General features: G+C 48.7%; 1 protein-coding gene across 5 annotated transcripts in view; it reads right to left on the reverse strand.

The window, feature by feature from the left end:
- Msi2 (musashi RNA binding protein 2) overlaps positions 1 to 24634 on the reverse strand; it is a 360898-nt gene that overhangs the window by 230370 nt on the left and 105894 nt on the right. For all 5 annotated transcript variants that reach the window (XM_059271494.1, XM_059271493.1, XM_059271492.1 and 2 more), the window contains one exon: positions 5481 to 5573. In XM_059271494.1, coding sequence (XP_059127477.1) covers positions 5481 to 5573 — 93 coding nt within the window. The remainder of the gene's footprint in view (positions 1 to 5480; positions 5574 to 24634) is intronic.

The raw sequence follows: 24634 nt of genomic DNA on the forward strand, positions 1-24634 counted from the left end.
AGAAATCTGAATGGTGGTCACAGACACACCTCCATACCCCCTACCTACAGCCTGGGGTTAGAAAGCAGCAGGCATTGGGTTTACACTCTCAACATATGTACCTCCCCAACCCCCACTTCCGCGGGATAAAGGAGGAGATCCCTATATGAAAAAGTCAGTTCATTCTGGTTTCCAGTTGTTTTCCCCCATAAGGCTTTCAGACGCCACTCTCTGGAGCCATGGCTAACTTTCTTAGCCCTTCACACAGCTCAGCTCTAGCAAGGAGAGCGCAAAGAACCCCCTACCTCCTTCCCAGAGAGCTCTCTTCCCTGGGACCTGAGGAGCCATCATTTCCCAAACCCTGTCCTTCTTTGCCTCCCCCACCACCACCATTGAGCAGCGGGCCCAGGAAGGGGTTAAAGCCCTCCTATCAAACCACAGCTCAGGCCCTGGCCCAGAAGGGACATGGGAACCGGGGCAGCGGGTGATAAAGGCCGGATTGTAGCAGCCCACTGGATTGGAAATGACTTGTAGGCCTAATGAAACAGAACTTTGGCAGTAAAACAGAATGAAAGGAGTGAGACAATAAATGGCAAGACAAAGAAAGGGTGCAGAGTCGGGTGAGCTTAGCAAAATAAGCTCACTTTGTTGCTGGGAAAAGCCAAAGCCGATTAGGATAAACCAATGACTAAGCATAAGTCTTCCAAACTAATTACACAGCTCGCCATGTGAAGTATAATTGGAAGCCTCCATGGCTCTCACTGGAGTCCTGTAGAGTAAGCATCACCTAGCGAGCAGAGCTGGGCACTGGAGCTGCCCTGGCATCATGGGAGCAGCTAGGAAGTGGGAAACTTTCTATTCTATCCAGGACAAGGCAGAGGGGTCATTCTGCTTCCAATCCTCTTTGATCCCAAATCCCTTGCAAGAATGTAAGTAAGAGAGTGGAACTTGAGGAGGGGGACAAAGAGGAGTGGAGAGAGGAGGAGGAGGAGGAGGAGGAGGAGGAGGAGGAGGAGGAGGAGGAGGAGGAGGAAAAACCTGTGTGTAGGGAGTGTTTCCCCAGCCCAGGGCACCTTGGTTAAGAGATGAGCTCTTTGGAGTGGCTCTGCTCTGGCATATCAGAGCATCAGTCATCTGCCAGGTTTTGGAATGGTCTATATACATCATTCCTGTATGTATGAAATCATGAACACAGATAATGTTCACCGAATAACCAAGGCAGTTAAATAAATTACTGGACATCAGCGTTTCTGACAAATGAATAAACCGTGCTCTCTGTGCGTGCTGTCTGCTGCCTGCCAGGGGAGAGGCAGGGTTCAGTCAGGAGTGTGGAGGGTAGCTTATGCCACAAGTGCCCACCCAGGCTTCACCCAGCCTGGGCTGTGTGATCTTAGACAACTTCTTTTTCATCACCCACATAATGGAGATGCCATGTGTCTCACTTGACACCCTTGAAAGCACATTTTAAAATGCATTAAAAGCTTAGCACCAAAACATGTAACTGTAAAACAGAAACATCAACACACAGTAAAACTATCTTAAGATTAAGATCCGAATGTCCTGAGTTTCAATCATGTAGACCCAGCGCCTGGAAAAGGAAGATTGAAAGTAACTTACTCAGTTTTCCTGGGTCTTACTCATACGACGAAAATTCCAGATTATAAATAGTGCCCTTTTCCAAATAAAGACTGTAGTCTCAAATCAAGATGCACTGCCCCTGAATCACGAAGCCCAGAAATAAACTTTACTGTGTTGAAGATTGTTTTGCTTACTACATACCATGCTCACTACTGTGAGCAATGTATTCTTTTGTTAGTCTATAAATATACTGGGTTATAATCTATCTACTTACATCTAAACATTCTCTACAGGACTTTCACAGCTTAAAGACGAGCCTTAGGAATAATTCAGTTCAGAGGTCAACAAATCTGGTTCTCTGTTTGTTTTTATAAAGTTTTATTGGAACACAACCACAGCCATCTGTTTACATGCTGGCTGCAGATATTTTCACCCTACAATAGCAAAAGCTACAATAGAGACCATATGGGTTGCAAAGCAATTTACTAGCCTTTACAAATCTGTCAACAGCTTCCCTCTAAGGGAAACTGAGGCCAGAACCAAGATCTGCCAAGGTGTTGCTGGAGGTCATCCCATAGTCAGGCCCAGCAAGGAAGCCTTAGAATACCTTCTACCTTGCCATTCTCCATGGAAGGCACCAGAAACAGCCACCTAGTGGGGAAGGACAGCCATCTAAGTTTGCTGAGTTCCATGCTTCATTTCATGACCACATTTTAATATAAACAAGTATCGGCATTTTTAATGGGGGGGCGTCTTCCGAGAGGAAGATGGGAAAAAGCAAAAAGGGATGCTAAGCCTCCATTCTGAGTTATTTAAAGCTCTGTGTGTGTCATTCTGTACCCACTCCACTTACAGCAATGACATATTTAAACTCCCCTTAGCTTAGCCCCTTGACAGCAGTCCTGTCCGTGTGGACTGCCACCTGAAATAAACAGCTGGAGCAGCTGCCACCTCAGGCAAGACGGGGAAAAGGGAGAGGACAGCAAATGACGGCGAGTGAAACCTAAAATGTGGCGCACCCTGCATGGAGGCTGAGGTGGAAGTTCAGACACGGAAGCAGAGAAGCAGCAGGGTGTGCACTCTGGCTCAAACTTAAATCCCTATGGTCTCTACCATCCCCGAAATTGAGGAGGCTCCAGGACATCTTCTCAGTGCAGACAGAAGGTGGGGGTGCCCAAGTCTGGGGCACTCTCCTGTGCATACTGAAGAGACACCAAGTCTTCCTCTCCTAGCAGCACTCAAATATGATCTCCCAGTGAAAAACTGAACAAGATAATATAAAGAAATGGCTTGACCTGGCATTTGACAGTGAGCAGTACTCCTCTGAGGCAGCAAACTTATATCTCACTAATTTGCTTCAAGATAGCTCCAAACAACCTCACACAGGCATATATGTGCATGTGCATGTGCATGCTGTGAGGATGCTTCATGTGGCAGTCTCCACAACCCCTGGCGCGCGCGCACACACACACACACACACACACCAGAATACACTTTAACAAAGGGTAAAGTCAATGTGTCAATTTACCCACTTCCTTTTGCAACAGCTGGTTTTCACTCATGGTCCCCAAGGCCTACGAGGAGACTCTCCCTACTTTGATCATTCTGGATTCAAATGAACAATACCAGAATCCAGAGAGGCGGTGAACCCTGCCCAAGGGGCCACTAGACTCCAACAACCGACAAATAAGCTCTTCCGAAGGCAAGCCCAGATAAGACTCAGAGCATATGTATGAAAGGAGCTACGAGCTGCTGAGTACAGTGTTACAGGTTTTGATACATTCCAAAGCCTCCTTAGTCCTTTAATAAAACACTCCATAAGTTTATGCATCCTGACAGAATCCACAAAGATTACTGCACAATTAACTGGGCAGCATCCAACCCAGCAAGTGCCATGTTGGGGAAGATGGTCTGTGACTGCTGCCGAGACAAAGGGACAAGTGTTCTCAAGGCGGTGCTGGAAGCCACCGTGGGCAAGGCCGAAGCTTGCTGACACTCTGAGTCACGACTGTAAGTGCTCAGGAGGAACAACTAAAAGAAAGAAAGAAAGGAAGGAAGGAAGGAAGGAAGGAAGGAAGGAAGGAAGGAAGGAAGGAAGGAAGAGGGAGAGATCTGAGAGGAAAGAAAGCAGAGTTGGGGATGTGCAGAGATGCGCTGTCTGCATCAAGTATGAGCCTGTCTGGAATAGAGTAACAGCTCAGCCAGGCAGCAGCAACCTCCCTGACACCTGCAAATGGGCCTAGGAGATTCCAAGGCAGGTTATGGCTCGAAAAAGAAATCCCGCCTCGTGTTTGCAAACACCACCCCTGGACTCAATTTGAAGGCGGAAAGATAGCAAAGAGCCCCCACCCGCCAGAGTATGGTGCAAGAAGGACTTGTCTCATTTAATTACTTCCAATCCTTCTCCCTAGGCAGGGAGGGGCCAATGATGGATACTTCCCCCTAGTGTCATAAACTGCTCTTACAAAGAGAAGCCCTGTCACTCCAATGGCCATCAGCACACTTTGCTTTCCCTGGGAACTACCCAGAATGAGTCAGCCCCCAGACCGGACGTTCACAAGGACTATGAGGAAGGTTCACAAGGACTATGAGGAAGGCTTCTTTCAAAACCCACCTGGGTGGGAAATTCCATGCCATGTCAAATGCACAGCTGAACTGGAAGATGTTGTTTTCTCTTCGTTGTGTGGTCCTCCCATCCATGCAGAAGTTGATTAATACAAGAGACCGGGGGGGGGGGGGGGGGGGGGGGAGATGATCTTCAATTCAAAGCTAAATAAAGGTCATGGCCCTCATCTCAGGCAGTGGCTCATGAAGAGACACAAATGGTGACTGAGTCATGGCTGTCCACTGCCCTGGGCAAGCGAGCAAAAGCACAGAACCTTCAGGCCAACTAGTGGGTGGCAGTGCCCTTGTCTTGGACTGTGGCAAATAGGACAGCCATCGTGGGAGCAAATGAATGATAAAAGCTTTGAGTGGGCACTGCACCTTCCCAGGATACCACAGAGCTCTGCCACGTCAGCCTGTCGGCAGAGAAGACACAGAACTACGATGGAAGGAGCTGGTCCCCTGCTTGGGCTCCCGTAACAACACCCACAATTACCCAAAGAAGCAGGAAGTGAAGGGCCAGCTCAGCCATTCACCTGCCAACCTCCTTAGAGCTATGGCTTCTGTGGGAGCTAGAGAAAGAGGACCACATAAAGGCCAGCCCAGGGCAGCATGACATCTGGGGAGATGGCCACCTTCAGGAAGAACCCACTCATACGCTACTGCTTCTTTCACCAACTAGAAAGCCGCTGACAAAGCCAACACCCACAGATGTTCATCTCATATGTCTATCTAACCCCCACACACACCTCCTCACCCTCCATTTCCTGACTGAGGACTCCTAGCCCTAACAGCGTACCTCAGGATGTCATTTTGCTCATCTTGTGGGCGTTCAGATCAGAATGATGACGGGTACAGCCAACATCTTTCCTAAGTCTCCTTGGGCACTTAACAGGGGGAACGTCGTGCTGCCAAGGGCCCCAGACACCCTCATTTCTGAATGTCATCTTCCAGAAATACAAGGTGTATGGAATCCCAGCACTGGCTCACAGGGCTTTACCTCTCACAGCTTCTGTGGGCGCCTGTGCCCTGTGAGTCACAACCCCACATCCCTTCCCAGTCCTGGCTCCATGCGGCTGGCAAATGACAGCCACACAGTACTGAAAGGCTGCTCTGTGTGCTCCTGCAGGCGCACACGGCTCCACGCCAACCAAAGCCAGCCTCTCCCATTGCCGCGTCCGCAGCTTCATGTACATCGCAACAGGGAAGTTCAAGGACCAGTTCTAGAAGATACGGCTCCTGCGTCGGCCCAGGTAGCCACGTCTGAAGCTCCACCCACACCTGTGGGCGACTACTGTCCACCCAGGGGCAGCACTCACCTTGCCAAACTGCTCGAAATACTGCTTCACATCTTCCACAACAGTGTTCGCAGACAATCCTCCTACAAATATTTTCTTTGTTCTTGTGACCATCTGCAAGAGATGACAAGAGGGGGGGCAGAGGTTAACCGGGTTATCAGAAGCAGTGTTTGGTAAGACACTTCAACAAGCCTTGCTCCGATATTCTTCCAGGAAGGCAGTTTGGAACCTGTGCTAGCATCATGGACCAGACCACTAGATAGTTAAGGATGCTGGAGTCAGCTATTCCGAAACATCTTAGGCATTCAGCCTACCAGAGCAGACTGGAACTTCTTGACAGCAGAGGGGGCCCCTAGGACCTCTGTGGCCACAAAACACAGCTTCATTAGCATATCGAGAAAAATCCCACAGCAGGCTATTTTAAAATCGAAGAGACACAAACAAAACACAGCGAGATGCAAAAAGACGATGCTCAGATAGTAGCCGAAACCTTGTCAATTAAGACCGCACGCCCAAGACGGTATGGGCAGCACAATTGCTCTTGATGGGTTTTTTTAAAAAGTTGGATGGGTGGCGAAAGGGGGCGGGACCGGCAAGAGTTGTGGGAGGGGGTATGAACATGATCAAAGCACGTTGCACAGAGTTCTCAAGGAACTAATAAACTGGTTTTTAATTGAATACGTGAGGACGAGGGATAGCTCTTGCTTCAAACGCTCAAGGCTTTGGCTCAATCCCCCTTACTTAAAAAAACAACTGTACAGACAATCCAGAGGAGGTACGTTTGGATTCCTAGGCTCAGCTGTTCTCATGCTGGCCTAGGCCTGTAGCTAAGACAGGTGCTGACTTCGCACTCAGGGACCACCCTGAACTCTGCCCTGAACACCTTCAACGCCCTCTGGACTGCCTGCAGTTCACCTTGATCAACCCTACGCCAGCCCCACTAATCTCCAGGTTTCCACACCTCTGTTCTCACAGGACTTTCTCCCTGGAATGCCTCTCTACTCCCAGACCGTCCCCATGGCAAGCTGCAACCATCTTCCAAGTTTCTATGACCTTCTTCTAACTCCCAAATATCCATGTGCTATCCCAGCCAGCCTGACGCTAATCTCACCTCCTCTGAAGTCATCTGACACTGCATCCATACACAGCTTACACACACACACACACACACACACACACACACACACACACACACACACGCCCCTCTGATTCATGCTAAATCACTTTCTCCTTCAAATGTCCAGGCTCTGACTCTGTAGGACTTCTACAACACCAACAATGGGGCTAGGCAAACGGAAGCTAACACTGAACTCCAGTGCGTGCAAAAATAAGCAAATATGGCCCATGATCTAGAATCTGAGCAGCTCCAAAGGAAGGGGAAAAGGAAGCCACATCACACAAACTGCTTAGGGCAAGGACCACAAGTCCTATAAGAGGAATAAACAATCGAGGAGAAGACTGAATTTGGAAAATGTCTTAGAGGGGTTTTGATGTCAAAATTGAAAACTGAAAGGCAGGTACACAACTCTGAGCCCAGCACTCAGGAGGCTAAAGGGGGGCCGAGTTTGAGACGGTCGGGATCCTGTTTCGAAAGGAAAAAATAAAATAAAATAATTGAAGATAAAAATCTAACAAAGAGCCGGGCGGTGGTGGCGCACGCCTTTAATCCCAGCACTCGGGAGGCAGAGCCAGGCGGATCTCTGTGAGTTCGAGGCCAGCCTGGACTACCAAGTGAGTTCCAGGAAAGGCGCAAAGCTACACAGAGAAACCCTGTCTTGAAAAACCAAAAAAAAAAAAAAAAAAAAAAAATCTAACAAAGAGTAAGAAAATTCAGTAGGCACCAACATTTATTATTATTATTATTATTATTATTATTATTATTATTTTAAGTCATCTATGCTATTACTGCTGGATGCAGGATACAGGACGGGTACCACACCTTACTGGATAGCGATCACACCAGGACTCTTAAAATATTTGGCAAGAGAATGAATGAACCGACACACCCACAGCACATCACCCGGTTGTCATGTTGCACATCCAGGGCACACTGCTGACACGTTTGAGTAGAAAAGATACCAGGAACCCAACTCCACTGTTTCATTACATGTAACTCTAGATAGGACTCACTCTCCTGGATTTGGAGTCTGTCCTCTACTCCACAAGGTGCTGTGCCAGGTCCACAAAGTCCCCTCTGCCACCCATGCCACCCAAGTCTCATGAGTCCGAGACTGGGTTGGCTGAGGCAGAAAGAGACATCCAGACTTTAGGAAGCTTAGACTTTAGTAGGCAGCTCTCGGTGGGCACACGAGCCACGCGGCCAATGGCTGATCCCAAACTAGAGCACATGAAGGGCTTTCTGCACTGCTTCAAGAGGACACTGTGAGCCTGCCAGCTGCGTCCTCCTGTTGCATGGGAGTCTAAAGCTGTGGTTTACTGGTTTTCTCTTCCTCATGGCAAAGGCTAAGGATGAGACGGCGAGGCACATGAGGACACTCTCCAAAAGATCTTGCCGGGATCCACAACACAGTGCCCACCTCCCAGGCTCCCTAGATGAACTGGCCGCAACCTCTTCTTGCTCCTGACATTCCTCTCCTTTCTCACTTTCTGATAGACTAAGATCTCCTTGATGGTCAAACTCTATCAAAGCCCCGTAACGGTTCATCTTGCCTGTGAACGCGATTGGACTGAGAGAGTCGAAGACATCGGGAAAGCACACCTCTGAGAGTGTCTGTGAGAGCACTGTGAGCACCCACTGGCAGGTACTAAACAGCAGCTAAGGGGGAACCACCAGCCCAAGGCCAGGGGCCCAGGGAACCAGAAGTAGGAAGAGGACAAACGCAGCGAACCGGGCACATGTGTTCATTTTCACACTCACTCACACTCTCCTACACTGTTTCCAGGTCTCCATACTAGAAGTTGTTCCCTCCACTAAACTGTACTGAAACCTCAAGCCAAAAGTAAATCCCCGCTCCCTGAAATTGCATTCAGTTATAGCAACGAGCAAAGCTAACTAATATGGGCCATCTTCAGATTTCAATCTCTTCCTATACCTACTAATGGTCCAATCTTACTAACCTAACTTCCCTAATGTATTCACTCAACAGACCCAGTAAGTGCTGGGCACAGGAGCACGCACCCTAAGAGAACGTGGAATTCAATCCACTATAAAATGGAGATAGAACAATTAGCTTAGCACACAAGCTCCCGTGAGGCCTAAGTTAAATACCATATGCCAAAGAGTCTAGCAGGGCACATTGAAGACGACGGCTTAGCGGTCACTAAAGCTGAGCCCAGAGTTGATTACTGAATCCATCCTTTATACTTAAAATAAATGGACAGCAGAAAAATATTTTATCCAAATAGCTCTAGAAGAAATCAACTCCTATCGCCCCATCCTAAATCTCAGTCATTTCAAAAACGCTTTTTCAATTCTACGTAATACCTGATAATCTTATGCTTTAATTTTGCACACACACACACCCCAACTCCAACCAAGTAATTAACCCTGTAAAGAAATGTTAACATGGCCTCAGACGTCCTGGTGCAGACCTCAGAGCACCTCTGGTGGGACCTTCCATGGAAGACACCCTGTGGCCTGCTCACTGCTCAGAGTCGGGCAACACAGAGCCCAAGCCCTACCTAGATTCCAAACATTCCTGGGAACCCAGAGAAGAAAAACGATCGCCCTGTCTTCATCTCAACTCCTGAAGCTCAGCCACTGGTTAAATGAAAAGATCTCTTCAGACCCGTTCCACTGTTGCCTGGCAGCTGTGAGCATGCCCAGACAGAGGCCTAAACATGGAGACAAGCAGCCAACTATAAATCTACACAGTCTCCCTGCAAAGGCCTTTAAAACCCTCCCCTTTGGGGAAAGATGAGAAAACCCAGGCTCTGGACAATGCACCAAAGCATCGGAGTTACTAAAACATCCTTTCTAGGATCCGGCTCAGATAAAGCGATGGCTCTCACTCCTCAGCAAACACTACAAAGAAACTGGTTTCATCAGAACCTTCCAGACATGAAAAAGCCAGAGAGGAAATGTCAGCTTGGTTAGCTGCTTTAGGAGAGGGGCACACAGCCAGGGTGCAGCGGGCTGTGCGTCATGACCTCTCCCACCAGGGCCTCTGGGGTGGGAGGACGGGCAATGGGGTGATTTACTTGGGTAATCTTGACACCATTACCACCAAACGGACTGGAGACTGCTCTGTGATTTGCATTCTGGTGAGGGATGCAGGAGGCAGAGGACCCGCAATCACAGATTCTTCCCTTTCCCTTCCATCTCCATGGCTACTAAGGAGGGCAGGAAGCAGAGAGGGCTGGGATGCTGTGCTCAGGCTCCCCGTGGAACTACACAGGAGTCTTCACAGTCAAGTAAACATCGTGCAAGGTTTGTGTGTAGACGGTAATAAATCACGCTGGTGTGTGCTCAGGGTAAGTCTAGTCCATCCTGAGCCCTGGCTTCTATTTCTTCCAAACTGTCCAGCAGCCCTCCAAACTTTCACCTTCTCCTGACCTTGGAAACGGTGACTAGGAGAAAGTATGCACTGGCCTCAAGCTCTATGCTCATCTGAGTTATGAGAAATCCTTTCTACCCGGCGAAGGAATCACTGGTGTCGTCTTCCTGAACCCTGACATCAGCAGGCTCCACACATGGAGAGTCTTGAACACTGGCCACTGCACACCAAAATGATCAGGGGCCACACTTGCCTCCCACAGTGCACTGAAATTGAAAAGCCACGGAGAGCTCAGTCCAAAACCCTCCAGGTAATTAACCTTAGACTTCCCTTCGTTTGGGGGTTTCAGTGGAGGCTGCAGGAAATCTTCACATTGGAGTGCTTTACTGGGGATGCAAGGGACCTATCCAAGAGCCCTGTGAACACAGGATTACAAGGACTACAAGGCTTCCCAAGGTGTCTCTCCCTTTATGGCTCAGCGTGTTCCTCTCAGAAGCGGTGTATGTGTGGGTAGGGGTGTGTGTGTGTGTGTGTGTGTGTGTGTGTGTGTGTGTGTGTGTGTCTAATCTCCAGCTTGTGTGCACATGGGGAAGCAGGACATGGTCAGGTTCTCAAGGCCCCGCTGAGAAGTTCTGCATCTATACCCATAATTTAACTAAACAACCAAAGCTCTCCACACACCCCTTGGCGCTACAAAAGGCCCAGCATGCATGCCAGTTCTGAAAATTGCTGTTTACACGTGGCCTTAGCCAGCTGCTAACTACAGCTGCAAAGACGTCCCACCTTCCTGCCTCAAACTAGAGAGCTGGTATGCTGGGTCGGGGGGATCTTGTTTTTGATTTTCTGGTAAGTATTAAAAATTCCATGAAGACAAAACAAAAACTATGCTTCCATTTGAAATGATCATGCAAGAGTAACAACCCATTTGTGGGTCTTATTCTACAGTCCAGGTTTGTACTTGTGGCGATCCTCCTGCCTCAGCCTTCCCAACTGCGGGGACCACAGGCATTAGTCATCATTCCTGGCTACCAATTAAATTTCTGCAAAGTAAGATAAAGCAAATAGTGTGTGTGTGTGTGTGTGCGCGCGCGCATGCTCACATATATATGTAAAGCAGAGGGAATGACGGGAGGTTAGAGGGAAATATATTTAAGAAGACACAGAGGGGAAAGCTAGATCTAATAGTATTGCCCCCAAAGATGCTAGTAATCCCAAAGATAAAGTAATCCCAGAAGGAAAGTTGACAAAAAAAAAAAAAAGCCTAAATATCTCTTAAACAGTAAATGCACCCAAAGGTAGGAAGCGACTCTAGACAGCCCTCAATGGGTACAGGCCCTGAGAAATCAAATCCACTCTTGCTATTATCAGGTCTTGGAAAAGAGTTCAAAGTCCCCTGAAAATACGAACATCTTCATCCCTAGAAGGCCAGGCTCCTCTCTCCCATGTTCTCGCCGTGGAAACCCTCTGATGGAGAAAACTCGGGATAGGTGTTAGAACGCTAGCACGCATGGGGTCTTGAAAAACATCCAGTCCATCACCCCCACCAAGTAGACAGAGAAATCCAGTCTCAGCAAAAAGAATCATCTTCAACTTAAAGGCAAGGTGTGTACTAAGGAGGACTGCTTGCCAAGGTCCTAGACAGGTTCTCTATCCATTAACCCCAGAACACAGCGCTCACCGAATCCAAAGTCAAGAACGGACTACACGCTGCTCTCCAAACGACAGTGTTCCCTCTGCATTTGAGAACTTGATCCCAGGTTTTATTCTGAAAACATGTGAACTGAGGGCAAAGAACACTCCCAACATCACCATCCAGGGCTCCAGGACCATTCCCCAAGGTGTTCCTTCAAAGGACAAGCCTTCTTCTATCCCAATTTTGTTGAGGTGTGGGTAGATGGATGGGTGAGTGGGTGCATTTATCTGTGAATATACTTAAAACCACTGAGCTGTATGTCTCAACATTCAATTTGTATGGTTTTTTTAAATTCTATCTCAGCACAACTCCAAAATCAAGCCTGAGGGATCCCTCACCTGAGACCCTGGATGCAAACAGGTTAGGATCAACCCAAGCACCCAAGAAGGTGCCCTCTGTGTACTTCCTCCTGCTCTGTCCTCATTGAATTCCATGGGCCTCAAGTCACCCACCTGCAGTTGCACACCCAGAGGAAAAAGTGTAAGTAACAATATTTTATGTTGCCTACTTCAGAAATTATTTTAACTTCAGGGGAAACTAATTGGGAAAACAACCGCCAATGTTCTGTGCGCTCTCTCTCTCTCTCTCTCTCTCTCTCTCTCTCTCTCTCTCTCTCTCTCTCTCTCTCTCCCCCCCCCGAACCTCTCTCCCCCCCCCCCAACCCCTCTCTCTCCCTGTCTAGAGCTATCTGCCAGAGAGCACTAGGGTTCAAGCTACAATTTGGCATTCCCTCTAAATAGCTTTAAAATTGGAAGGGAAAAAAATAGCCTTCATCTATATGGGGTTGGAATATAATTTACACACAATTATACAACATAGTCAGGTTACAACATTACCTCTGATTAAAATAACAGTAACTCAGTGACAGAAGGACGTGATCTCATAATGCAATGATCAGGATGCTTTCTTTCCTGGGGCGCTCGCACACCCCACCCTCATTCCCAGAAACCCTCTGCACGGCTCCCTCCCAGACTCATTTAAAAAATACTACTTCCTCTTACCCTTGGGGGAAAGCTGCAGCCACAGGGTGACCTGTCCACAGATCGTATCAGAGAGTAATATCCTAGACAGTGGCACTGAATCATATTGGGCTGGGGGAGGGGCGGAGGCGGTAACAGAAAAGGCATGGAGATGAGTGTTGCTTTGGAAAAGCACAGGAAATTAAGGAGCGTGATCCACACAGCAACTGACGCCGAGCAAGATGGCTGGCCCTCATCCCTGCCACAGGCATCCAAGCTGCTCTGTACCCACAGACAGCTGCTCCATCACTCTATCCTTGGGAATCCCCCACCCCCTACACACACACCCTAATACTGTTGCATGAGTTGAACTCACTGTGGCGAAAGCCCCCCCCCCAAACTTCCTCCAGTGTTCCAACAATTACCAATACATCGCTGCAATTAAAACCCAGCGTCTTTTAGAGCCACGGCATTCGATTAAATTAAACGAGCATCCTTTACTGTGATGACCCTGCAAGGCATGTGCACCTGCCTGCATGCAGAAGAGGCACCTCCAGAGCCCCTGACAGGCAGCCGAGGCAACTCTTATGAACTTCTGGGGAGAGTGGGAGGAGGGAAGCCAGACAGGATGGTGGGCTGCCATAAACCCTTTCTAGTTAGTGCCTGTGCTCACGGAGCCCTCGGCACCCACCCTAAGAGAACTCCCTCGAAATATGCCCAAGGTGGTGGCACAGACCCAGAGTGATTCTTCGCAGAGATTAAAAAGGGGGGGGGGCACCACAATCTTAAGAATAAGTTTCAACTGTCTCTCGACAGTCTACCCACCCTTGCCTTTGAGTCCATCTCTGTATAGTATACCAGGGATGAGTGAAGTTCCCGAATAGCTCTGAACTTCGCTCTTCGTCAAATGGGCATAAGACCTTAGCCTAAATAACACACATTGAGACCACCTGCTACTGTGGCATTATAATTGAGCATACACACATGAGGGAGAGAGAGAGAAATCAATTGATTGATTGGCTTATTGATTGATTTTCTGCTCCCTCCAACAATAATGCTAAGGAAAACCTACCCTCTGACTGAGCCTGTGTATATAAACAGCCTCCCTGAGATCTACCCCATCACCTCTCTGCTCTAGTCCCTCCAGTGTCTACACCCAAGCTCAACAACGTCTGCAGCTCTCCTCCCTGATATACGGGTATCCGGATGTACGCACACACAGCCATGGGAATCTGAACCATATACAGTTATCAGGATGTACGTACACACAGCCATGGGAATCTGGACCATATACAGTTATCAGGATGTATGCACATGCAGCCATGGGAATCTGGACCATATACAGTTATCAGGATGTATGCACACACAGCCATGGGAAGCTCTGTCTCCCAAACACTATGTAGATACCACCAGGGTGGTAGATGGTTTCCACAAGGAAATTACGTTTCAAACCACCTCACAATCAAAAGCATATGCCTGCTCCTTTGCCTGCTGTCTCTGTGGAGGGTCTCCTTGTCCTCCACAATGACCTTTAGGAAACAAAAAGGGATGGACTGAGAAGCTGGGCTGAAAAAAGTCACATCACTTACACAGCAAGGATTATAGACCCTCAGATACACAACTAAGGCAGGCCATGCTGCTGAACCCCCGGGAAGACAGTCCAAGAGAGGGATTCTAGAACCATCCCTCCAGTAATTTAAAAACAACAACCTGGCCTGCTCCTCTTTAGACGGAATAAAAACTCTGCTGCTTGGCAGGTTCTGAAGCCCCTGCACCCCAGCCCCCAAGCCCTCCAGTTGATTTCATGAAAAGAACAAACGGCAGCAGCCTTAACCCTTAGCCCTGATTACCGTCATTACCATAGTTTAGATGTACGTGGCAATCAGCTCCTGATGAGCACGCTTTACCTAATCCACGGCCCTGAGAGGGCTGTGCGCGATGGCATTGGTGCTCCCGTTGCGCAGACGCTTGGCCCTGACTGCCATCTTAGTGCCAACAGACCGTGCCCAGCCCCACCCTCAGTGACTCCCAATCCAGGGGTCCAGAGGCAGACCCCAGCATCAACAGTTCTTCATACATCCCAGAAGGTCAGACTGTGCAGCCAGGGCTCTGCAAGAGGCTACTTCAGGGAATCCTCAGGGAAGAAAAGGGAGGTGGGATGGATGGCCAGGCCCTTTTCTATCAGAAGGCAAAGGAAAAAGATGAACTGATATGCAGAAGCCCTCAAGAAGTGTGAACTAGCAAGAGCTGGGTCACTGTCCCAACTCAGCCTCTTCCCTCCATGTGCAGTTTGAAGTGGGCATGTTGTAGATGGAGACAATGCCTATGGGAACTGCTGCAAGACCACCACAAAACAAGTATGTTAAAGCATCTCCATAGAACACTCTCCAGAGACCTGGACTGATCCAAGCAGAGTGAGAACACAGAGAAGAAGGCCAAAACACACACACACACACACACACACACACACACACGAAGAAGAAGAAGAAGAAGAAGAAGAAGAAGAAGAAGAAGAAGAAGAAGAAGAAGAAGAAGAAGAAGAAGAAGAAGAAGAAAAGAAAAGAATGATGAACGGGCAAAGATCATCTCCGGTAGCAAGCCACAGTGGTTCTCTGTCAAAGAACCAAGCTCTGTGTTAGGCTTGGTGGATGCAAAGTTGATGGGAGCTGATTCCACTTCAAAGATGTTCACAGCCAAGTAAGAGGCTGGGCTTAGGAACACAGGGGTTGGCCATGGCCTGAAGTGTGAGGGTCAGCCAGGGATGCCTAGAAGAGTCGGGGAAAAAGACCTCCAGAGCAGAGCATCTCCAGTGGCGAGGGAGAGTTGCCGGTGGCTGCTAGTATGGCACAGTGCAAAGAGGAAACTGGGCAGGTGAGACAGGAAGACCTTGCAGGCCATGCCAGAGAAAGGAGCAGAACCTCCACAGGGCTTAACCGCGGGAGGGGCTCTTCCATCTTGTTAAGGAGAAAGTGGAGCGAGCGATGGAGGCCGAGCCATTTCAATTCCAGCAAGAAGGTCTGGACAACAGAAAGGGTGTGAACCAGGAAGAAGACACCTAGATACAGGTTCAGCTGACTAAGATGCAGTCAGGGGTCAGCTTCCCCACCCCAAGACTCCTTCCTGCCTCTGCCACTGTTCTAAACATCCTGAGGAGGGTGTTTAACAGGCAGGAAGGTGAGGCAAGGGTTACATAAAGAGAGATAAGCACATTGCACCCTGGGCTGAGTGGTCTTCGAAATACCCAACCTTCTGTTAAGTCATAAATTAAACTGTCATGGGGTGGAGTGGGAGGGGCAGGAATCAACCCCTCTTGTCCCCATAGGAAGTGCTGGTGTGGTTCCCCCATCTTCTACAAGTAGGAGGGAGAAGAGGAAACCCAGAGACCTGTCTGATTTAGACAAGCACTTATGAAGGCACCAGGAGCACCAGCAAGCTAGAATGCTTGGGCTCACAGGGATGTGGAGAGTTCTAGACCAGCCTGGACTGCATGACCAGAAACTGTTTGTGTGTGCATGTGCGCTCCTTAAAATTAAAATAAAAAAAAATAAATTAAAAAAAAAGGTGGTGGGGAGTAAAATAAATAGCACATGAAACATGCTTAACCCTGGGGCTGGAATGGTAGGCACAATCCCTTCCCATTCTTCCACCCCCTTTCCTTCTCTTCCTCTGCCTGCTCGCCTGGGCATGAGGGTCAAACCTTCCCTGCCTGCTTCTCAAACAAACAGAATAAAAAGCACTTGCAAAGGCAGGAAGTAGGCTCCGTAAACTAAGTAACTAGTTACTCAGGCTTCCTTCAGCTTACCCCACACACCACCCTGAATGTGCCGACCTCTGGCCGAAGCCTTTGCAACCGTTTGGGAGGGTTGAAAACACCCCAGCAATACCACAGCCAGCCTACAAGAGACAATGGCTTTATCTGCTTTCACCTCCACACCGCGCCGAACCTTCTGGAGAGGAACAAATTGTTCCCCATTAGGAAGGTCATTCTATGGGAAAGATAAAGCTATCTGGGCCTCAGAGGTAATATTTCTCTGCTACACCAATATCCTAAATACATCCGCGTTCTGCTCGTGCCAGGAACATACTTCTATAAACTCTCACATAAAAGAAAACTTGATTTTCCAGTGGGGTAAATGGAGAGAGGAAAGAAACAACCCTGCAAACAAGAATATTACCATGAGACAGTGCGGGGCCAGCCAGGAAGTTGACTAAAGGTGCGCCACCACTGACGTTTTATAGCCACAAGGTCGGCTCCGTTGGAAGAGAGAAGCCGTGCACGTCCCACGAATTGGCCTGGCTGGCCGTTTACTGAGGTTAAGAGGCAATGGGGGAGCCATACCTACCAGCCAATGTGCAGGGAACTCACTGTGCGCTCACTGCAGAGGGCTATGAAAGCAGTCTCGTGACCCAGTGCACGGTGCCTAGCTCTCTCGGAGGAGCACTTCTGACAGGATGGGCATGCACGTGGGGGTGAAAGCAGTTAACGCCACTGCTTCCCATGGGCCATGGCTGTGCTCTTCGGGCAGGGGTATCTTCAGCCTTTGGAATGGTAGCCACGCCCACCTTGCACTTGGCAACTGCTTTGCATTGGGGAAGAAAAAGCTGTCCATCCAGTTAAAGCTCTGTCATCATGGGCCACTCACTCCCTTCACACACACACACTGGGACTCTGTGTGTGCTTATGTACCAGGTGTTGGGATGAGGACTCAGTCAAATTCACCACCCAGAAACCATGCCTCCAAGGACAAGACAGTGGTCAGTTTACCCCCAGAATGGAATTAGGGGCGTTTATCTGCTTTGCTCATGCCTGTACTCAGAGTATAGAAAGAAAAGCAATCTGCAGACGATTCCAAGTCCCCGGACACCATATTAGCCTCCTCTCTTGTTCTTGGGTAATCCATGCACTTCTTATTGTGAAGCTGGGCACGAGCTCTCAGGAGATAAAAGCCTTTGTTCCTAAGGAAAACAGCTGGCCAGAGTTCTGTGTAACAGCCACAGAGATGGAAGCAGGAAGTGCTGTGATGGACAGGTCCCTCTACACTGAGTCAGACAAACCCTTCCCTCTGCTACCGGGTGGCCATTGGATGGGGTATTTTTGAATGTCAAAACTCACTGGTGACATCCGAGAAGAAAGCAACAGTATTCACAGATATTTCAGCAAATTCCCATCACCTATGCCATCTGCTATTAATTCCTCGATACTAACTAATGATGAGTACCACATCAACCGCTACCAGCCCTAGAATCCCAAACTAAAAGGTTTGAGCCTCTGCTCGGGAAGGTTGCCCCAGAAGCCTAAGGAACATGCACACAATGGCAGGAATATGCCAAAGAAATGGAAGGAAGGATGATGTGCTGGGTCAGATGAATGGAAAGCTTCAGAGAGGAGATGCTGGACTAGGGTTTTGAAGGTCGAGCAGAAGTTTTTCAGACAGGCAGTCACATAAGCATAAAATATCATCACTTGTGTTTCAGTCCCTCTGAGTCTGACAAAGCTGCAGCGGAAATCAAGTGGAAAGAACATCTGTTGAGAGATAAGGACGGAGACACAGCAAGGATGATATCACAGGAGTCTTGTGGACTGTAACCAAGGAGACTGGACTCCATCCTGCAGGCAAAGGCTCATCGGTCATTAAGTTCCAAGCAGCTGCCTGAACTCAGGCAGATCACAGCCTATTTTAAGAGCCTTCTCTTGCCCTTCACAGAGGCCCTCCTGTCTTCCTAAGCAAAATGGGCATTCCTGAAACCCAGGATACCTCAGAAACTATGATCATTATGTGCAGCTGTTCTCCAGGGGACATCTGTGGCTCAGGGAGGCGCATTCCCTGTGCCGCCCTCACACTTGCTGGAAATGTGGTCCTCCCCTGGCCCACAAATCTTATCCTTCAGAACACCTCACTGTCTTCCTCTGGCCCTGCCTGTGCTTCCCAAGCCTACTCACTCCCCAAAAGACTCTTCATGTCCCCAGTGGAACCAGGACAGGGATGTGTGAAAGCATGGGAGAACCCCGAGAAGATGGTCTGTTCCAAGAACGACCTGAAAACGAAGCAGAGGAACCTCCTCTGATTAGACTCTCTCCGTTTCAAGAATTTCATGGCAGGAGGTCTGGGTAGGTTCTCACTGTCCCTCAGTCATCAGGACTCGGGGAGCAGCTACCTGGAATGAATCTTTATGGACAGAAGGGAAGTAATCATTGGGCCCATTGTCCTACAGGCAGAGCCAACACCTTAAATCAGGAAGACAGACATCAGCAACTGAGCTAATCACCAAGAGAGGGCCCAAGGCCCCTCCCCTTCCAGGGCTCCCAATCTCCTTATTTCTCCACTCTACCTTGCACTCCGACTACTCACATTACCCCTCCTCAGGCCTTCACTGGCACTGTCCCCAACCTCACCTCCACCCCAGCCCACCCCGCAGTATCATGCCTCCTATCACAACTCACCAAGACTGTGGAGCCCCAGTAATCTCACTCATACACTAGACGTTCACCACTAGGCTTTCCTGGACTGTCCACACCTTCCTCCAACTTCTCATCTCTAATATACCCTAAGATTGACTTGGTTTACTAGTCACCCAAGCTTGGGGAAGCCAGGTTCTCTGTTTCACTTGCAGATGTGCTTCCAGAACCTGGGCAGTAACTGGCATGCAAGGAACGCTTGCCTAATGAATGAACGTTCCACAACATCAGCCTCCTTCTCTCTGCACCCTCCTAGGTTGCAAACTGAACCTGGCTGGTGGTGCTCCCTACCAGCGCCGTTAGATAAGTTCCTTACAGGCAGAGACCATGTCTTATTCACCTCTGTATCCCCAAATCATCGGTGGTACTCAAGGACATAATCCAACAACTTAAAAATCAAACTGAATGGAAAACAGGCAGAGTCTACAAGCCGCACCAATCTAACTCTCCACCTAAGAAGACGTTTCTGCTTCATTCGACAGGACAGTGTCTCTGTCAGGTGTTTCTGGATGGCAGAGCCCCTTGCCAGGGCTTCTGAAAGGGCAAAGACATGCAAGAATTGAATCGGGGGGGGGGGGGGGGACTGGAGAGATGGCTCAGTGCTTGAGAGCACTGGCTGCTCTTCCAGAGGAACCAGGTTCAATTCCCAGCACCCATATGGCAGCTCACAACTGTCTGTAACTCCAGTTCCAGGGGATCCAACTCACATGGCAAAACACCAATGTACATAAAATAAAAATTAAAAACTTAAAAATAAAAGACTTGCATCTGTAGTGACCAATAGTCACCAGCCACGTGGGGTGATTGAAACATAATTTTAAGTTAAAATCCAGTGCCACTTCCATTCTTCACGGGTGACAACCACATTTCAATGCTCGAGCCTGCATGGGGAAGAAAGTTTCCTTTCTACAAGAAAGCTCTCAAGAGGCAACTTGCCAAGGGGACAAACTGAACAAGAACACAAAAGACCAAGAAAAGGGTATATTACTAGCTGATTCTAAGAGAGGCAGCTGAGAACTACGGGAACCAAGAGTTGTTGCTGCTTGGGAGGCAAGGGGTTTGGGGGACTTGGAAGAAACATCTTCAAAGTTGGAGTTTTAGAAATGACTATCAAGAGATTGGTGTGGTTACCTGTAAACTCTAGCACTTGGGAGGCTGAGGCAGAGGGATCTCAAATTCAAGGCCAATCCGGGCTATAGAGTGAAATCCTGTCTAGGAGTGGAAAGAGGGGAGGCGGTCACAGAAGATGAGAGGCCAGAAGAACCTGGGCCCACATGGTAAAAGGCTCCACGCAGCCCGAGTGCTAAGCAAATGATTGCTTTACATTCCCAGGCACACATGAGCCCAGAGGGAAGCAGAGAGCCTACTAGAGAGAGAATTTCTCTCAGCTGATAGATGAGGGCTTGGTGAATGCTGATACGAACAGAAACGAGTACAAAGACAGATACTCACAGCGATGGCAGGCCGCATAGATATGATGAGGCCAACGCCTTACTGGGAGTAGGACACCTGCACACTCAGAGGCCCCAGGGCCCTCACAAATGCATCTACCTTCTAAGATGCCAATAACCAGAAGGCAAAACGTGTATTCACTTCGTGTTATGGGGACTCCATATGAGAACCCCCCTACCTGCAAGTGGTTCACCCAAGAAAAGTCTGAAAACCTACTCCGAATAGAATCAGGGAGCCTGGTGAGCATTTCCAGGCTTCTCAGCCTGTTCCCAATCACCCTCACTTAGGAGAGCAGGATGATGAGAGTCTTCGATGTTTCAATGCCTTTGGGGAGCACGGCTCCCAGCCAAATGAAAGTGCTTTGAAGCAAGGGCCACACGCTTCGCTCAAGCTCCACAGCCCTGCCTTCCTGGTCCTTCCTGGCCACCCATTGCGGGTTAAAAGCTTCTTTATGCACACTCTCGGAGCCCAGCATGGACTGATTCCAGCCACTGCTGTACCAGGGCCTTAACCAGGCGCTTAAGATGCAGGGCACAACTTGGTTAATGCCATTGTGGGTGGCTCCACAGAACCTTGGATGCATTTCAGCAAACAGCTAATAAGAGCAGTAGATGGGAAGCCGGGTAAAGAGTCAAAGTGGCATTTACCAGGGCTCACTGTCGCCGGCCTGCCCCCACCACACTTGCACGACAACCTGTTTCCACCAATTAGTCTATCTTTAGCAGCCAGGACTCGGTATACGGCCCTCTACTCCAAGGACCTTTTATCCAACAGGCACATACTTTGAGAAAAAAAAAGAGAAAGCAGAGGAGGGATTTCTAAAACTGCCAAGCCAAAAAAATAAATAATAAATAAAAGATAAGGGAAGCGCTGAATTCATGAACAAAGAAAACTCTGGAAACTCTAAAGGGCCCCTCTTCCCACCCAGCAAGCCCAAGTTGACTGTAAGCTGCACACGTGGTCACTGAGGGGGGGGTCCACAGAGTGGGGGGCCACACTCCTTTCCCCACAGCATTCCACGGCCCCTTATCACCTGCCTCCAGGACTGAGCAGGGCCTCTGCATGTTTATGGACTGTGGCAAGAGGTAAAAAACCAATTCAAGAAATAACTTCCTGACAGGCTGACAGCTGACATTCTTAACTGAACACAGGATGTGCCAAGAAATTATCAGGCCTGGGTTTGCTCTCACTGATAGATGACAAAGCAAAAAAAGAAGAAGAAGAAGAAGAAGAAGAGGAGGAGGAGGAGGAGGAGGAGGAGGAGGAGGAGGAGGAGGAGGAGGAGGAGGAGGAGGAAGAAGAAGAAGAAGAAGAAGAAGAAGAAGAAGAAGAAGAAGAAGAAGAAGAAGAAAGAAGAAAAGAATTAATGGGGGTGGGGGAAGCCAAAGCCAACTGAAGCCACAAGTCTCATAAATCACGACTTTTATTGAATGTTTTACCACATAATAGCAGCAGTCAAACTGAATAAAGACACCCTTCTGTTAAGTTCCAAGGGAGACCGTAAACCCCCCTCCAGATGGGCCTGGGGTGTATGGAGGAGAAAACAGAACTTTGAGAAATTGAAGGGCTGGGAGAAAGCAGATTCAAAGGCACTGAGTTCATTCACTACATGGCTTATAAGAATGTGGGAACCCAGAATCATCAGCATGAGGGGCGTGTGTGTGTGTGTGTGTGTGTGTGTGTGTGTGTGTGTGTGTGTAGGGGGGTGGATAGTGGGATGAAGCAAGAGTAAAGTCACTCAGTTCAGGGCACACGGGACGAGTGCATGCAGTAACCACTTCTGACAGGGCTGTAGAGCACGTGAAGAAAAGGCAAGCGCCACTCCAGGGCTCAGGTCTATGGCTGACCCCCATCAGTACTTCACCACGGTGATGCCCAGCACACAAAGAGGCGCAGCCACTCACTTATGGATCTGAGAAGAACGCACCAGTCCTCATGGGAGACTGATTAACTCTGGAACCTTCTCCCCCCAGTGACGCACACTCAAAGCCTGACATGCCAACATCCCTAAACTTGGGGAACTAGGCAAGAAATATAGTAATTAAGACAGACATTCCCACAATGGCTCAGCCTCTAAGGCAGGATGAGGGGTGACAGGATACGTTTTGCGAAGGTTTACCCTCCTCCATCCCTACTCATCTCAGGGGTAAACAGTAGAAAAAAAAATGAATGTGCAGCGCCCCAAGTGGTATCATTTCCAGAATCCATGGAAACGTATTCATTGTCAACTACATGTGAAGTATGCTGTGGGGTGTTCTGTATGGCAAATGTGTTGCTAATTAGTCAATAAATAAAACGCTGATTGGCCATTGGCTAGGCAGGAAGTGTAGGCAGGACAAGGAGGAGAATAAAGCTGGGAAGTGGAAGGCTGAGTCAGAGAGACACTGCCAGCCGCCATGTTGAGAAATAGCATATGAAGATGCCGGTAAACCATGGGCCACGTGGCAAGGTATAGATTAATGGAAATGGATTAATTTAAGCTGTAAGAACAGTTAGCAAGAAGCCTGCCACGGCCATACAGTTTGTAACCAATATAAGTCTCTGTGTTTACTTGTTCGGGTTTGAGCGGCTGTGGGACTGGCAGGTGAGAGAGATTTGTCCTGACCGTGGGCCAGGCAGGAAAACTCTAGCTACAGAAGTACCTGTGGCCACCGTCAAGGTAAGTACTCAGGCACACAGCTCCATGCACAGAAAGCTCTGCACACACATTCCAGGACCCAGGGGACAGAAGCCCACTGACCTGGCCGAGCCCCAGGTTCCAGCTGAGGAGCCAGCCACTGTGGCGCTGTGCAAAAGGGTGACGTAATCGGGCAGAAGCATCTCTAAGGATACACTACCGGGAAGTGGATACCCTGACCCAAGTCAGATTAAAGATTACCAGACTAATACTCAAGTTCAAGCTTGGTTTGTTCCTTCCCTCTCCTACCCTAACCCAGGGACTTTAAGCAAGGCACTTTTGAGTAACGATAGCCCTCCTTCCTCCTGGGTCCCAGGTGTGAGGGGCCAGGGAAGAATGGGATAGCTTTCAAATATAGTCAGCCACCACCCTGCCTGAGGCACAAGGCAGAAAGTCTTGAATATGGAAAGCAGTTGAGACATCCCATTTTCCAAAATATTAAAACAGTGTTTCCAGAATGGTAGTGTGTTGGCTGTTTGCTTGGGCACAGAAAGCTCCTTGAGGGGTTAGGAAAAAGGCGTGCCACTGAATCAAATATGTAAGAGCTAAAAAACCCCAACCTCAAAAGCAGCTTGCCATGACTCAACCTTCTTGAAGTTTCTCCCTCCTCAGAAGTAGGTCAGGAGAGGTTACGGTCTCACCTGCCTATTCTGAATGCCCGTGCCGATCCTTTTCAGGGACTCCCTGCGGGCAGAAAGCATCTGAGCGATGGTAGCTAGAACAGTAAGTCTACGGTGTGGCGTGGTGGTAGCCTGTACTGTGTGCTGTGTGTATGGTGTAGTGGTGTATTGTGCTGTGTGATGTTTTACCCTATGATGTGGTTGTCGGGTTGTGTGGTGTTATATGGCATGCATGGTTCATGGTGGTGTGTTGTGTTATGTAGCATGTGTTTTATATAGCATGGTGTACTGCGTTGTGGTATTTTGTGGTATGTGGTGGGTGGTGTGGCATCATGTGGTATTTTGTGTTGTATGTTTTGTGTAGTATGTGTTGTAATGTAAGATAATATGTTGTATGATGTGGTGTTGGTGTGTGTTATTTTGTGGTACTGTGTGGTGTGTGTTATTTTGTGGTTTTGCGTGGTGACTTGTGTGTATGGTGTTGTACTGTGCGGTACTTTATAGTATTATACTGTGGTGTATCATATGGTGTGGTATTGTGGAAGGATCCAACACATGCTCTCCTATTTACTGAGCTGAATGAATCAATAATAAATCCCTATTGAAAAGCAGACAGGCATGGCCTGGAGCTGGGAGTAATGAACTGGGTCAGAACCAAACTGGACTCCTGGCTTGGCTTGACTGTGAGTCGTTCCAGTTGTTCTGTCCTGAGCAAGACACGTGACTTCTAGGAGCCTTAGTTCCCTCGGCTAGGAAATGGGATAGCATTCCTGGGGTGTGCTGTAGTTTCACCCTGCAGATCCAGTCAGATTTCATGTGAATGCTGTGCAGAACTGCAAAGACATGGTCACTGATGGGTC

This window comes from Peromyscus eremicus, chromosome 8a (genome assembly GCF_949786415.1).
Source record: "Peromyscus eremicus chromosome 8a, PerEre_H2_v1, whole genome shotgun sequence".
NCBI lineage: Eukaryota > Metazoa > Chordata > Mammalia > Rodentia > Cricetidae > Peromyscus > Peromyscus eremicus.